Source organism: Silurus meridionalis, chromosome 6 (genome assembly GCF_014805685.1).
Source record: "Silurus meridionalis isolate SWU-2019-XX chromosome 6, ASM1480568v1, whole genome shotgun sequence".
Lineage (NCBI taxonomy): Eukaryota > Metazoa > Chordata > Actinopteri > Siluriformes > Siluridae > Silurus > Silurus meridionalis.
In genome coordinates this window covers 14,350,365-14,367,439 of record NC_060889.1, presented here as the reverse complement: position 1 = coordinate 14,367,439, position 17,075 = coordinate 14,350,365, and the positions used below count along the sequence as shown (strand labels likewise).

The 17,075-nt window shown below is 36.9% G+C and overlaps 1 protein-coding gene across 6 annotated transcripts; it reads left to right on the top strand.

The window, feature by feature from the left end:
* Nucleotides 1–13: 13 nt before the first annotated feature.
* LOC124387301 (calpain-5-like) lies at nucleotides 14–15,802 on the top strand. 6 transcript variants are annotated; one of them, XM_046851557.1, is made up of 15 exons: nucleotides 14–812; nucleotides 1,540–1,617; nucleotides 1,733–1,856; nucleotides 3,883–4,048; nucleotides 5,809–5,940; nucleotides 6,029–6,240; nucleotides 7,128–7,320; nucleotides 7,509–7,702; nucleotides 7,867–7,944; nucleotides 8,532–8,994; nucleotides 9,232–9,354; nucleotides 13,253–13,449; nucleotides 13,617–13,735; nucleotides 14,932–15,068; nucleotides 15,153–15,802. In XM_046851557.1, the coding sequence occupies exons 4-15, from the start codon at nucleotides 3,884–3,886 to the stop codon at nucleotides 15,315–15,317; spliced, it is 2,178 nt and encodes a 725-aa protein (XP_046707513.1). In that variant the 5' UTR covers nucleotides 14–812; nucleotides 1,540–1,617; nucleotides 1,733–1,856; nucleotide 3,883; the 3' UTR covers nucleotides 15,318–15,802. The 6 variants fall into 6 exon arrangements, with proteins under 6 accessions (XP_046707513.1, XP_046707512.1, XP_046707515.1 ...); XM_046851556.1 differs by lacking the exon at nucleotides 1,540–1,617 and having other exon boundaries at nucleotides 1,736–1,856; XM_046851559.1 differs by having other exon boundaries at nucleotides 14–1,856; nucleotides 3,847–4,048.
* The last annotated feature ends 1,273 nt before the right edge of the window (nucleotides 15,803–17,075 follow it).

Here is a 17,075-nt window from a genome sequence, read left to right as displayed (position 1 = left end):
AATTCTTCAATGCAAACACCAATCAGTACTTTTAAAAAACATAAATGTATTTTTACCATTTAAATAAAGTTTACATTCTAATCTTGGTGTCTGTCTGCATGTTGGTTAAGTGGGGAGGTGAATAAACTCCAGGGTGAATGCTATCATATGTATGGAAGAATGCCAAATAAGTGTGGTTTCTTCATACAGGGATTGCCATGATCTCCCTCAGTGAATTTGGTACAGGCTCACTATATATTTACTCCTGGTTCTGAAAAATCATGAAGCTTTTGCTTCAAAAAGACCTCTAGATATTGATCCCCATTATAGAATATTTTTACAATTTGACAGTATGGCAATATAATATAATATAATATAATATAATAATCCCAGACCACCATGCATAACTGAACTGAACACACACACACACATAGATAGATAGATAGTCCTAAGAGGGGAATGACAGGGACATGACAGTTTTCAGTCAGATGTTTGGCATTTGCCTGGGCAGCTGTTATTTTAACTTTATTTCCAAAATGTAATATGTTTTAGAACATATTTTGGTAACCACTGTTATAACATATGGTATATATTGATATTTACGGATCTGCTTAAGAAAAGCGGGTCAAATGCCCCGCAATACCCCGCAAAAATAGTAATACATATGTGTGTGTGTTTGCATGACTAGAGGCCGCTGCAGGACTCAGGTGTCACTGCCACGCGCTTAATGACAACAGATACGGCATGATGAATTTGCCAGGAGAGTGTGGATGAGAAAAACAGACAGGGACGAGTGGTGAATGAACGAGCAGACAAGAAAAAGTGAGAAAGACGTAAGTGTGACTTTGCATTTGTTTGTATGTGAGTATGCCAGGGAATGGGGATTGCTCAATGCCAAATGGACGAAGGGGTGAAGGAGGTGCTGGTGTGTGTGTGTGTGTGTGTGTGTGTGTGTCTTTAAAGTAAGTTATGGACTATAAGCGGCTGCTTAAGGAGAAGGAAGATCTTGGTCAGCACATTGCTTCAGGTCATCAAGAGGACATGAAAATGCACTATGACAGTGTGGGCAAGTTTAGATCATTAATACCAGGAGCAGAGCGCACGACACACGTACATGGTCTGTACGCCACTTTAAATAGTGCATGCTTTCGAGAACAGGTTATGGGTTTGTTTTTGTATTTTTCATGATTTTCATTATTGCGAAATACTGACACAGTACAGCTGGGCTATACCTCGATATAGTAAAATATATTAGTCACTTTGCCACCTGTAACTCATGCATTATTCATTAAGATAGTGTGAAAGAAGGGATGATGTTACAATTGCATGTGCAGATCCCCCCTGTTGGTGATGGACACACTGTGTGAACTCTACAAATTAGTGTCAAAGTTCTAAGGTTCAGACTTATGTCTCTTCTATGTGTATGACCTGTCTGAGTTTGGTGTAAGGACATAAAATACACCTTGGAAAGCCACATGTCTCAAGTAATCAGGCGCCTGAGTGTCGTAACTGTCTCACAGCAGAGATGTAGTTAAACACAGGGCTGTATTCTCCTGCCAGGACACCATTCCATTCAGAAGAATTACCACTTGGTCTAATGCTCAGGATCTGGTTGTCACGGTGACAGCGAGCAGACAGGTATCTGAAAGGAAACACTTGTAGCTCTTCAACCTCTCTCCTTCAGTTTCCCGTTCATGTACATAGATCAGCTGAAATATAGTTAGTGTGTGGTTGAGTGTTTCATTCTTATCAGCAGATGCTTCATTAACATGGCACGATGTTAAAGACAAGCTGATGATCGTATGTTGATGGCTGGAGATAGCTGAGCTTTGGGAGATCACGCTGAAGGGGCAAAGTCATTGAGACAAAGGAAAAGGGTGAGTGTTCAGTCTGTGTTTCAAGGCTCCTTTTTATAATGTATTCTTATGCTAATAATTAATAATTGTTAGTTTATTGTTTATGTGCAATGATCAGTGCATAAAACTGATCATATTGGGGGAAATATGTTTGCTTGAAAGTGCCAGTTTCAATTCGGCAGCTTTTCTCTTTACCAGGAACGTTCCTTCTGACATAACCATTTAATGTCTCAAAAAGGCTATTTATTCTGTATGATTAGGGGATAATGATGGCTGTTGCTATTGAAACCATTATTTTAATTACTTACTTATTTACTCACGTATATTAGCATGATATATTTATTTTATATATATATATATATATATATATATATATATATATATATATACATATTAATTCGATTATTAATATACCTAAATGTATAAAGTATTATTCTGAGGTAAGAAAATAATCTTTGATTCTAAAATAGCCGTACAGTATTTGTTCCTGTCGTGAGTGTATTTGTGTTTCATTAAACTGATATAATTAAAATTTATAATTTTTTTATATTGTTATATTGTTTTATTTGTATTTTTATTTACAGTATATAAAAAAAGTATAAAGAAAATGTTTACCAACAGTTTGTTCATTTGTTAATTTTCCGAGGTTGTTAAAATTATGAGGTTTGTGCACTTTTTATTTGTAAAAAAAAAAAAAAAAAGAGATTTTTTTTGTTTTTGGTCTAATTTGAACAATACAAATATTGGAGATTGGAGATTTGTAAAGTATTTAGAATTTTTATCCTGTAAAATAAAAAATGGGTCTAAATATTAAATACTTTTATTACATACTTTTGCCTTATATGTTTTATTATAATTCTTTTATTTTGAACAGCATTCTTGAATTGTTTTTTTTTAACGGTTTCTCATATATATATATATATATATATATATATATATATATATATATATATATATATATATACTCCGCTATACATCAACTCTCCATATATATTATATTAAAATGTAAAAAAACACTAAAGACTCTAATTGTCTTTAGTGTCTTTATTGCTTGCCAAAACATAACCTGAATGTGTTGCTGTGATAAATAACAGCATCTGAAGTAAGTTTGTCACTGTGTATTACAGTGAGCGTGGAAGCAGGTATTTCATGCTGTTTGTCTGTAAATAGGTTGGCTGGTTTGTTGGAAGTGTATGTGGGGTTAGTGATGGCCTATGTGGTATTTGTATGCACTCTTGGACCCACAAATTATCCTGGCATATACACTGACACAGATGCAGTGCTAGATCATATTCTGACGCTGACTCCTGGCCCCAGGCCTGTCCCTTCGACCCTGACAAAATCCTTAACTGCTGAAATGGTCACGCTGAACCATAGCTGCCTTCAATTCACTATCCATTATTCAGTATTCAATAAATTATCTGGATTCCTATTTAATATACCTGAGCTCTGATGGTGCACAAATGGTGCACAATTAATCAAATCAACCATGCGTTTCTACTAATTAATAGTGTTGGAAAAAAAAAAATTAAGTTGAAAAAAAGGTACTGTAGAGACTTTCTACCAAATACTTTATTAGGACTTAAAATTATTGTTTTATATTTGTAAACACAATAAGCTCTAAGCTTTTAAATATGTACAACATAGTGATATATAATATTTCTCCAATTAGATTTAGGTCAAATCAAGAAATCATTATGAAAGATTTAATGTCAAACCAAAGAACACAAACATTTTATTTATTTTGTTTATTTAATTATGGCTTGATCGATCGATTGATTGATTAATTGATTGATTGATTTAAAACTACACTTAAAAGTATTCTGCTTTGGTACTCTCAAAGCCATTAGTCTGAAATCAAACTCTCTGAACAAGTTTACTGGTAAATTCATTTGCTGGGGGTTTAAACATGTTTATGAGAGTATTGAAGTGTGTGTGTGTGTGTGTGTGTGTGTGTGTGTGTGTGTGTGTGTGTGTGTGTGTGTATGGATCTGGTTTGCGTTATTTGCAGTGTCTTTTTGCCTTGTTGTCACTATATCCATTGCAGGATGCCAGAGAGAGTTTTTCAGTTTCATGGTCAGAACTATCACAAGCTGAAGCGAGCATGTTTGCGGCATGGAGCTCTTTTTAAAGACCCACACTTTCCTGCCTGTAATCAGTCACTGTTCTACAAGAGAACACCACCTCCAGGACTCACATGGAAAAGACCACGGGTGAGAAAAATCACAACGTTATTATTAAATGGACAATAAATTAATCTTAACCTAAAGATAGAGTTAAGCTGGAGTTTTACTTGGCATCATGGGAAACCACTAGTACAATCGTTAGTACAGTTGTATTCACCATGTCTAATGGAATATGGATTAGAATATCCAGAATACCAAGAACCAAGAAGAATACCCGGTATAAAACCCCTGACATCATTTTGCTATCTAAGAGAGAACCATCATCTTGTCAAAACTGAGTTGTTGCTACCATTTCTTTGGACTGTAAATGGCCAGCAATGAAGTGCATAAAGTTCTCCTGTCTTTATGTGGATATCTAGCTATTGGCGGTCTAATTGTGGTTGTGGTCATTCATGTTGTTGCAGTTACGTTTAAGTAATGGCCTTTTTAATGTTGACGAGGCATCATCTCATTGCAATTCGAAACCTTGCAAGTGTGTCTGTCGTGTGGTTGGCGTCACAGGCATTACCAAGATTTGCTTTGGTTATGCTGTAAAAAATAATTGACAGTGATTAAAATAGTGACTGCACCAGCTAAAGGGTAACCAGTGAAATGGAGCAGTAGACAAAGCTGTCTGTGTGGGACTGTAGAGCTCAAGGTGAGGTTTAAAAATGCCTAAAGATAACCACTCATACCCAAACCACATACAGATAGCTAGCTTGAGATGTTTGATAATGTAACAGCCTGACCAAAGCCACTTTGCCACTAATCATCATAAAGGTTCTAAATTTAAATTTCTGTTGTGCAAAGAATGTATTATTATTATTATTATTATTATTATTATTAACCAGCATTAATGGCTAAACATGTCACTAGCTAGCATTATGTGACAGCAGTCTAGAAGGCTACAACATGCATTTAACTATGTATTAACAAAAGGTTTCATAATATTATCTCAAGTTACTTAAATGTTCTCCTCTACATTATTTTTCACCATAAAAGACATTAAGCAAAACACTCTTTTGGGATATTTGGATTGCTAAATGGAGCAAATTGTTTATCTAATAAAGCTAATCATTTCAGCATCTACTGCATATTATAATATTGCGATGGACAGAGAATCCAAAGACAACATTGTCTGATACAGCGGTTAAATGATTTCAACTTGAAACTCGATACTTGAGCTAAAGGGCAACAACTGTGATCACTTAAGGGAATAAAAAGAGTAGAATAATCATATTATTAGCATTTTTCTGTTAAATAATCAATGGAGCACTGAGCATAGGTTAAATGCAGCCTTTACAGCAGTGTCTATGACAGAAATATTAGTTTATGTTAAATGATTTGTCACCTGTTTTTAAGTGAATTAACATGCTGACAAGCACAATGTAACATTACTGATACATAATAATCTAAAAATCTTTGGATTATATATTACACAGTGGGCAACCAAATGCATGTGAATTATATTGTATGAAATTTTGTCTGTCTGGCATCATTAACTTGACACCAGGCAATACTTGGAGACAGGATCCAATGTCAGTGCATAAATGAACAAGTCCTGGCTGACGGTACTTCTCTCTTCTACTTGTTTATATACATACATATCTGTATTTGACTCTCTCATGCAAATGCCCACAAAACTCAAGCACAATATTTAAGAATGTTAATAATGCCTGTTGAAATTTTGCTAAATCTAATTGACAGTTTTGGGTCAATAGTTCATTTGTATGACTGACAAAAAATTACATGATGATTTCAATTTTCAGTTGTAAATTCTTAGCTACCTCTCTCTTTCTGTGGTTCAGGAAATGTGTAAAGACCCAAGACTTTTTGTGGATGGAATCAGTACCAGAGATCTTCACCAGGGCAGTTTGGGGAACTGCTGGATGGTGGCAGCTACTTCCTGTCTTGCAACAGAGCCATCACTTTGGAAGAAGGTGTGTTTGTGAAAGGAAAGCTTAAGAAAAGAAAGAAAGAGTTTACGATCATGTATTACTTCTTCCTACACATGATATCCTTTCCCAGGTCATCCCAGATCACACGGAGCAGGAGTGGAACCCCAAGCGACCACACCTGTATGCAGGAATTTTTCACTTTCGCTTCTGGCGTTTGGGTCAGTGGATGGATGTGGTGGTGGATGATCGCTTACCAGTCAGTGAAGATGGAACTCTGCTCTTCTGTCGCTCAGCCACACCACGAGAGTTTTGGAGCGCCCTGCTGGAGAAAGCTTATGCCAAGTATGAAATGCTAGAAGGATAGATTAAAAAAAAGAAAGAAAAATGATGAACTGTACAGTAAATAAAGAAATTATTATACTATTAAAATGTTTTATTTATCAATAGAATTGTTTATTTGTTCTATGAATGAATATATACACTATATGGCTTATATTATCTGGAGACATAATCATAACAATCATAATATATGTGCTTCTAGAACATACTTATCTATTCTGCAAAGGTTTTCCAGTAGATATTTGAGTGTGGTTGTGTTGATTTCTGCTCATTCCACCACAAGAGCTGTAGAAAGTTCAGGCCCTGATTTTGGGTGAGGAGGCCACGAGTTCTTTCACAACATTCTTGGCGATCCATATCATCATGATCCTCACTTTGTGCGTGGGTGATTGTCATGCTGAAACTGGCTAGGCTAAGCTGCTTATTTCCATTGAAAGAATAACTTTAAGCTACAGAATGCAAAGACATTTAAATCTATTGTTTGCTTCAGTATGGCAAAAAACATGAATATGGTATGAGAATTGGTGTGATAGTCTGGTGTCTAAATAATTTTTGCCAAAAATCATTCAATTGACACTTTGTCATTTTTAACTATTTATAACAGGACGTGAATTTGGAATATGATTTACATTATCTCTGACCAGTTTTTAACCACAGAGTTGAGGGTTGATATTTGTAGGTCATATGTAAGGGATGTTTTTTTTAGTTTAGAAAGGGTATAATTTTTTTTTTCACCTATTAAGGTGATACACCCTAAAAATATAAAATAAAAATATATTAAAAATATATATAAATATATAATATATATAAATATATATATTTGTGTACATTTTATTGCCAGAATTTTTATTGCAACAGTAATGTGTTTTCTCTGATTCTTATCTCTTTAGGCTAAATGGCTGTTATGAAGCCCTAGAGGGTGGAAACACTGCAGAAGCTCTGGTAGATTTTACTGGAGGAGTATCTGAACCACTGAGTTTAGATGGAAAGACTTTGATTCAACATAGCGACCAAAGGAGAGCGCTCTTTCAGACACTGTCTAGAGCACACATGTGTAAAGCTCTCATCACATGCTCCATACGGGTAAAAAAAAAAAAATGTTTTGCCAAAAATGCAAACATATTTTTAAAGGAATCTACATATACAATGCCACGTGTAGGCCAGAGCACCCAATTAACTTACCCAAATAAAGCAACAGGTTTAAAACACAGTCAACCTTTATATTTAGACTTCTAAAGTCCTATTTGATTTCTCTGTCTGTATTTTTGCAGCCAGCAGAAGGAGAGCAGATTGAATCTGTGCTGGAATGTGGTTTAGTGAAGGGTCACGCATATGGGGTAACAGCATTTAAGAAGATCCGAGTTGGGGAAAATATGCTAGCTGTTTGTGGAACATCAAGGCTGTACATGGTGCGCATGAGAAACCCATGGGGCACAGCAGACTGGACAGGAACTTGGAGTCAAGGGTAATAAGTTACCTATCATGTAGATATGTTTTATTGAAAACGCTAATAATAAAAAAGGAAATTATAATTTCAATGGTCCTAATTCTGATATGACACAAGTAGTACATTTATATTTGCGCAGTTGTGTGTTCTCAGTAATTTGTATGTTTTGGCACCACCTGCAGGTCACTTCAATGGCAGCAGGTGGGCCGCTTCGAGAGAGAGAAGATGGGGCTGATTGCCAGAGATGTGGGAGAATTTTGGTAACAAATCAAGTGGCTGTTTTCTACAGAAATAAGAATTTGAAGTAGGGCTTGCACCATTAGATCCTGGTATAGGGTCAGATGCTGTACTTGTTTACTTATACTGTAGTCAAACAAATTCTCTGGATTAGTGAAGTGAGATTGCATTGAACATCTCAGATGTAGGAGCACATTCTTTATATTTGCTCTTTCTCACTGTTGTTTGCATATAAGTATGATTCAAGGTTTGATTAGTAGCTAACTGTTACTCCTCTGCATGCTCACTTTAACCTCCTTTAATGCTAAAATTAAACTCATCATGAAGAATTCACTGCTAGCAGCTCATTGCAGCAACCAGCATAACTAGAACTCAGAAATCAGTCAAATGTTCCATGACTCTCCTGATTTCTTAATGCATAGTTTTTACATATTTTGGGAATCAGTATTAGTGTTGATATCGGCAAGTGGGGGGAAAAAACGAATGTACTTTTATTCTAAAAAGTGGTATTGCATTCCTGATTTAAAGTATTTTTTCTTTAATTTACAAAAATCACAACTTGGTAACATATTCTAGGTTATGGCAGACCTTTGTGTGTTTCTCTCACCAGGATGGAGTTTGAAGACTTCTGCCACTACTTCACAGATATGGTGGTGTGCAGGCTGGTGGAACGATGCTTGTTCTGGCATTGGGGTCACTGGAGAGAGACTCATTGTACTGGAGAGTGGACTCATGCTCCTGTAGACTCAGCAAGACCATCTGCTTCTAGATCCTTCAACACCAAGAAGGTCTTCTTAAGTTCCCGACGGGCTCTTCCAGCTGCTGTCCCAAGAGGAGACAGGCAAGAAGAAAGACTGAGTGAAAGGCAGCTGCATGAAAGAAGGGACCACATAGTAATTGAGAAGAAACCTGGGCCAACACAAAGTGGAGAGAGAACAACAAAGAAGAATGAAGACGAATTTCAGGGAAATGAGGAAAGAGTGGTGGATGAAAGATGGGAGAAAGAGATGGACAAGAGAAGTAGGTGTGGTGGATGTATTAACCACAGAGAAACATTTCTTCATAATCCTCAGGTACAGCAGAATTTTTTAACATGGCCGAATTGAAAGAAAGATTAAAAACAATGAAAGTTAGACTGATGCCATATAAAACACTCTTAAATGAGGTACTCTCATTCTCACGTACTCTCTCACAATATATTTTCTGAATGCAGTTTAACAATAGCGTGCTTGGAATTATGTTTTGTTACATCATATGTATAGCAAAAAATGTGCTAGATGTTACCTTGTTCCAAAACTTATCTCCTTCAGTTCATGTTCGATTTGGGAGGAGAGGGGGATGAGGTGCTCATTTGCCTGCAACAAGAAGACCGAAGGATGAAACGGAGGGAAGGAGGAGGGGAAAATCTCCCAATTGGCTTTGAGGTGCTAAGGGTAAGAGCAGTCTGTTACTGCTACTGGTATCACTTATAGACAAACACTATATTGCCAAAAGTTTGTGGACACCTGGTCATAAGTATGCTAAGCTAGCTGGCCCTGTGGGGTGAATTTGAAATATGATTGGTTAAAGAAACAAATAGAGACTTTGCAGGCCCTGGGCAGATTAGATTGACATGGCAGCAAATAGGGGCTGAAATCTGATTGGACAAAAAAATCTAACGTATTGGAAGCAAAACAGCTAAGAGAAATGCTATGAAATTAAGAGAATAAACTGTTGGGAATAAATTAATACAATTTCAAAGAGCAAATATTAGAATTCAGGTTGTAAATGTAGGTCAGTGCTTTTGATAGTGTTTAGGCCAGCAGAGAAGGCTTTGCCGGCCCTGACCGCCCGCCAGTGGGTTGTGGACATTTGTGTTCATCAGCCATAACTGTGTTTGTAAAGTCAAGTACTGATGTAGTAGAGGAGGCCTGGAGTGCAGTTAGTGTTGCAATGCATCCCAATGTTGTCCAGTAGATTTAAGATCAGATCTCTATATCAGGCCATTCAAGATCTTCCTCTCCAAATCAGAGGCTGCAAAAGTACACACATCCTTTACTGTGGTGGTGACGAGGTGCTGGATGATTGGGCAACTACTGCAGAAGTAATAAGGGAGACAGCTAGAATGGTACTTGTTGTGACATCTGGAAATAAAAAGGAAGACAAAGAGACGTGGTGGTGGAATGAGGAAGTGCAGGACAGCATAAGGAGAAAGAGGTTGGCAAAACAGAATTGGGATCGACAGAGTGATGAGAAAAGTAGGCAGGAGTACAATTGATTTGGCAGCAGGTAAAGAGGGATGTGGTGAAAGCCAAGAAAAAGGCATATGAAGAGCTGTATGAGAAGTTAAGGAAGGAGAAAAGGATTTATACCGATTGACTAGGCAGAGGGTCCGAGCTGGGAAGGATGTGCTACAAGTTAGAGCAATAAAGGATGAAGTTAAAAATGTGTTGACCAGTGAGGAGAGTGTGTTGAGAAGATGGAGGGAGTATTTTGAGCAGCTAATGAACGAGGAAAGTGAGAGAGAGAGAGAGAGAGAGAGAGAGAGAAAAGGTTAGGTGGTGTGGAGCAGGAAGCAGGAAGTGGATATGATTAGTAAGGAGGAAGTGAGAGCAGCGATTAAGAGTGGGAAGTTGGTTGGACCAAATGACGTACCGGTAGAAGCATGGAGATGTTCAGGAGAGATGACAGTGGAGTTTTTAATCAGATTGTTTAACAAGAGTTTGGAATGTGAGAGGATGCCTGAGGAATAAAGGAGTGTGCTGGTACTGATCTTAAAGAATAAGGAAGATTTGCAGACCTGCAGTAACTACAGGGGAATTAAGTTGATCAGTCTCACCATAAAGTTATGGGAAAGAGTAGTAAAAGCGAGAAGAGGTGACCATCTGTGAGCAACAGTATGGTTTTATGCCGAGGAAGAGCACCACAGACGCAGTATTTGCTTTGAGAATGTTAAAGTATAGAGAAGGTCAGAAGAAGGTGTGTTTGTGGATTTATAGAAAGCGTACGACAGGGTGCCAAGAGAGGAGTATTGTATGAGGAAGTCAGGTGTGTCAGAGAAGTATGTGAGGTTGGTGCAGGACATGTATGAAGATAGTGTGACAGCAGTGAAGTGTGTAGTAGGAACGACAGACTGGTTCAAGGTAGAGGTTAGACTGCATCAAGGATCGGCTCTGAGTCTTTTCCGTTTGCAGTGGTGATGGACAGGTTGACAGACAAGGTCAGACATGAGTCTCCCTGGACTATGATGTTTGTGGATGATATTGTGATTTGTGTAAGAATAGGGAGCAGATTGAGAAGAGCCTGTAGAGGAGAGAACACAAGCAGAGAAAAGATTATGATGATCAGGAATGTCTCTGTTCTCAGTCTTGTTTACATCGCTGACTCCCTCTGTCTTGTCCATGTTAACCCCAGACTTCTTGTTGCCTTCTGCCTTGCTCATTGTTAACTTAATAAACTAGCCTTCATCTGTGGTGTGTGAGAGCCATGTAATGACGAAATAGTTTGATGGGATGAAAATGGCACGCAGTGTAGAAAAAATATTTACATTTCACCAAATGGATTAAAACTAAAGTAACAAGCCTGTTTTGAAAATGCAAGAAGTAGAAAGTACAGATATTTGTGTAAAAATGTAACGAGTAAAAGTAAAAAAGAAAAATAAATGTTGAAGTAAAGTTCTGATACCAGAAACATCTACTTAAGTACAGTAAGGATGTATTTGTACTTCATTAATTCCCACCTCTGCTCCAAAGCATGTAAACCACATTTTCATGGAGTTTACTTTGTGTACAGGGGCATTGCCATGCTGGAACAGGATTGGGTTTCCAAGTTCAAGTGAACACAAAACTTTATTATAAAGCATCCAAAGACATCCTATACAATTGTGTGCCTCCAGCTTTGTGCTAACAGTTCTGGCAAGAAAGATCAGATGTCCCAATACTTTTTGTTCATATAGTGTAGAACAGGGGTCACCAACCTTTTAAATCTGAGAGCTACTTCTTGGGTTCATTAATGTGAAGGTCTACTAGTTTGAATACAAATTTGCTCAATTTACCTTTAATTATATTTTATTATTAATAATGAATGATATTTGTGATATACATGTAAAGACACTGATCATGTTAATGATTTCTCACAATAATTATCAACAATGATTTAACAAGGTAGGAAACAGATAAATATCAATATGCAAAACTTTATTTCTATAAATCTCTGCAAGTATTTACATTTTCAAATGATCACTTCTACAACATTTTCACTAGCCACTAACAATTTTTAACAAATTATCCACTACAATGCATAATGTTGGCTGGTGAATGATGCAGTGGTAATGCATGAAATTTGGGAACTGTGGGACACCTTTACAGTGAGCGATAAATCCTGTATGTCGGCCGATCGTAGCAGGAGCCCCGTCGGTAGTTGGAAAAGCACACCAGCTTTTCCAACGGCACTTTTTTCTCTGTGAAAAACTCCTTCACCGCAGTATAGATGTCAACTCCCCTCGTAGTTGTCTTTAGGGGCAGTAGTGTCAGAAGTTCTTCTTTTGTGGAGAAATCATCAAACACCATCTGGCTGTCCATGGACTCGTCACACTGGATGCTGAACCACCTGCACTTCGCCAGATCCCAGTACAGCTGATCGGCCAAGTTCCCGGACATAGCCGACACTCTTCATACCATTGTAGTTGCCCGCAGTTGGACATCGGAGAGAGTGGAGATTACATCCGTTCCATATTTCTTGTCTTTAAGCACAGTTTTTGCAATTATCATCATTGCATCTTTGAAAACCTCCCCTTCTGAAAATGCCTTGTTTTTCCTAATCAAGAAATGTGTAGCTCTAAATGAGACTTCGGTTGCGGGAGTTTTTCACCGGTCTCGTGAAAAAAAGAATGTTTATTTTATATTGTCATTTTTAAATACACACCAACGCAAGTGTGATTAAAAAAAATGGCAAAAAAAAAAAATAGATGCAGCTCGCTGGTAAGAGGTGCTATGGTGAGCTATTTTAAAACAGGCCTGCAGGCGACTCATGTGGCCCTTGCAGGCGACCTGGTGCTCGAAGGCACCATGTTGGTGACCCCTGGTGTAGAATTTATTTGCAGATTTGTTAGGTTCAAATAAACAAGTATGTTCCAAATATGAAGCAAATGCACTTAGGAAAAGAGATTCCTGCTTTATTACATTTTGTGTAATACTGTTTTAATAAATTGGCTTGTTGCATGGACACTGTCTCCAAAAACACGTGCACTTACAGAAGAAACAAAAAGGCAAGGTCATCCTGTCATATGCTGCTACTGTATGAATGTAATGTTAGCGTTTAAAATAGTCTTTCTCTTTTGTATTCCTCTTTTAGATCGAGATGAACCGTGTGAGTAGAGTGCAGTGTTTTAATGAGCAGGCAGCCAGTTCAGTCTACATGGACTCACGTAGTATTACCCTGCGTGTAACTCTTGACCCTGGGCGCTACGCCCTTCTACCCACCACCTTCCAGCCTGGGTTTACTGGACGCTTTCTTCTACGCCTCTTCTCACACACACATGTCAAACTCAGGTGAGATGTTGCAGGCCATGTCTAGTCTGGACCAGAGTGTGTCAAAAATGTATCCACATATTACATCAGCAGTTCAATATTTTATAAAGCTACACAATGCTTTAACAATGGCTTTCCTGCAATGAAAGCTATAAGACTGGAAAATCCACTGCTCTCTCTTTCTGTAGGGAGCTAAAGGAGGAGGTGCCTGCTCACTCCCTGTGGCAGTGTTGTATGCCTCAGCCATGTGCTGTTGTTACAGTGCACCTTCACAGAGCCTCCACATTCAACAAGCCCAAACAGCCAGGTTAATACAAGTTTAGCTACACAATACTATTATTATACAAGAGCACTTTGTTTCTCTTAATATAATTTATACAGGTAACTGAAATACTTATAGCAGTGTTTATTGTTGTTCCTGATTTTGGAAAAGACTATCGGACACTAATTATAAATAAAATAATAATAAACTAAAATTAAAGACACCCCCTTTTGCATAAGTACTTGTTAATCCTCCACATCATGTAGTCACTTGTACACATCATAAAAGCATTTCTCATTGTGTTTGAGCAAATTGCGAATACTATGTTACATTCATCATTTGATAGTGAACATTTGTCTGCTGTTTCCCACATTTGTTTATAATCATGTTGATCAATATATATTATACTGGTTTTCACCTGAATCTGAACTTTTTGTAAATGTTTCTTGAATTGAATTGTGCAGATAAATCAGATCAACCAATGATCAACTAGTCCTCTACAGTAGGTCAGCAGTGAATATAGTAGTAATAGGTGAGAATATACAGACAGAGCCAAACATGGAATTACAATATCTGAAAATGGATGAACAAGAAGGAAACGAATGAACACTAGTACAGTACAGTACAATAAAAGTGTGAATCCTGTCTGCTCTCTTGCAATCAATATCCCACATACAGTATTGTCTAAATTTCTGCTGTTGAAATTCATATCAGCCATACTGAAGAAATTCAGCCTTGTCACTTCCAATCATTGTAATCCAAACCGTAGTTTACATCCGGAAATACTGAAAACGTGTACTGCCTACTGACAACATGACTAGACATTTTGACAATCTTGTTTGTAAACAATGACAAAAGGACTGTTATTTTGTTGGCAATGATATGCTATTTACATCACCACAAATACTTACTTTTGAGAGATGAACTTAGGATTTGGAAAAAAGTACAGGCTTTTGCAAGAAATCCAATGTGTTGTGCTGTTTGTACATTTGTTTTGAGAAATGTACTTACTGGTTTGAGAAATGCCCCAAAGCAACGGAGAAAAACTGTGATTGCAAAATCCCTTGGCGTGCCCTTACATTTCTTTACTGACACTGGCACCTGCTGTCCTTAGCTGTTGATTGATGAATTCAATTTCTTGGCTAGTCCTTAAAAACAAAATACTTCTTAAAAATCTTGATTTGAACGCATCTGTACGAATATTTTCTTTTAATGTCTGATCATATTTTTTTTCCTTACAGCTCCAGATGTATATGCTCTCATAAAGTGTGAGGAGTACACTATACGGACACGTGTCTTTAAAAAAAATGGAAGTCCTGAATTTAACACTAAAGCCATTTTCTACAGAAGGAAACCTAGGAGGAAAATCTGCATAGAGGTCTGATAAGATTCTTTAAAAATTCAATCTAAAGTGACAATAATAGGAAAGCTTAAACATTGTGTGTGTTTTGTATACATCCAGATATGGGGAAGAGGTTTGCTATTTGACTCCTTCCTGGGAAGAGCTAATTTTCAAACAGGGGCCAGTGAACATGGACGGACCAGAGTGATTGAACTGCAAGGTGGTCAGTCTCCTGGGTGCATCTATGTAGAGACTTCCACAAGTCAGTGCCTGACAGAATTATGACTTTTTTATTCATTTATACAGTGGAACTAGGCTATTACTAAAATCTGAAACAGACTAGAAAAGCCAGCTTGGGACCAGACATTTGCAAGTTTCACCTTTAGAGTCTGGTGTTGTCATGCACTTGTCTGCTAATGAATGTTTTTTGTTGAAATTGTAAGGCAGGAATGTAGGTCAGCCTGGCCTTAATCTAACAGGAAAATTGTAGTCAATGAAAATGTTGTTGATCATTGGTACATGTCTCATTAGTCCAAAGACAGTAAAAGGGCTCTTGTTAATGTGTTCTAGGCTTCATAAATGTAACACTTAGGTGAGGTAGCATAGGTATCTGCTGGTCAGATATTAAAAGAAAACATTTTCATTTATTTTAGGATGCTGTTTCTGTTGATAATAGTGTTTATGTAACCAGGCCTCTAAAAACTTTCATAATTACTGTTAAGCAGATCTGTTTTTTTTGTTTGTTTTTAATAAATTTTTAAACAACATCATCATTTATGTTTTTTTTCTGAATAAAGGTGTGTTTACTCAAAGAATCAGTCATTCTTAAAATGCTGCAAATACATACTTGGCATACTTGTCGTGTACAAATGAGATAAACACGTGCATAAAAAAGAACATAGATTTCCATTTCTTATCTTTGAACTCTTTTAAATACGTTGAGATACACAACCAAACTTGGGCATCGCTACATCTGATGTACCATATTTGTAAAAAATAAATAAATAAATAAATCTGTTACCTTTAATTCTTAAACCTCAGTAAGCTTCAAAGTTTCTCATCCAGTATGATACGTAAAAAAAAAATACTTTTTTTACTCATCTATTCAAACATTAAAAAAAAAGAAAATTATAATAATTAAATATTTGATTTTGCATACATTATTATGTAGTAGGTGGCAGTGTCACTTCAAAGGTCCAGGATACTCTCTAAGTTTCTGTGCATTTTCTCTTTATGTCTACTTACAGGTAGGTACTTTGACATTTAGAGTATATATGCTATATGTCAATGATTGTGGGAATGAGTGCTTAATGCCTTGTGATGAACTTCTGGGCCATCTTGTGTGTATTTCTACCACAGTGATAACATACCAAAACACAAAAACGGAAACCTGTTTGTCTTGTTATGCAGTTTGGCTTGAGGCATTGCGTAGCACTGACAGTAGCATTTACAAAGCACGAAATGTTAGCAAGTTCAAACAAATCTTGGTACAATGTGACATGGCCAGAATTAGGTAGGCACATTGACGAAAGCAACTACTTGGAAATTTCATCACTGGTCCAATGAAAAAAAAAAAAGCCAAAATACATTTACACCTACAATGTGCATATAAGCATTTGTAAAGAGGTCATTTAACTTTTAAACTGTCCAAAATTTAACAGTCAAATCATCCTCTTCTTAAGTGGCTTTTCTTCATTTTTATTATATTCAACATTGTACATTATTACTGAAAACATTAAAACTATGAAAGAACACATATGGAATTATGTTGTAAAAAAAACATGTTAAACAACCCAGAATATGTTTAATATTTTGGAAAAGTAACTACATTTAGCTTTGATGACAACTTGGCAAACGCATGGCATTCTATCATTAGATTCAGAAGGAAGTCACCTGGAATAGTTCTCAATTCACAGGTATGCTCTGACAAAAGTTCATTTGTGACATTTCTTGTTTATTTCTTCTTACCCTGCTTTAAAACATCAGTTGCCTTGTACAGAGGAAAGGGTGTGTACAGAGTCAGTACCCCTATTAGTGCTACTA

Excerpts from the sequence above, each read along its gene's own strand:
- LOC124387301 (XM_046851555.1), top strand. The coding sequence starts at position 3,821 with ATGGATCTGGTTTGCGTTATTTGCAGTGTCTTTTTGCCTTGTTGTCAC. Across the intron at positions 7,321-7,508 it reads TCATCACATGCTCCATACGG|CCAGCAGAAGGAGAGCAGAT; the intron begins GTAAAAAAAAAA and ends GTATTTTTGCAG. Across the intron at positions 13,736-14,931 it reads CAACAAGCCCAAACAGCCAG|CTCCAGATGTATATGCTCTC; the intron begins GTTAATACAAGT and ends TTTTCCTTACAG.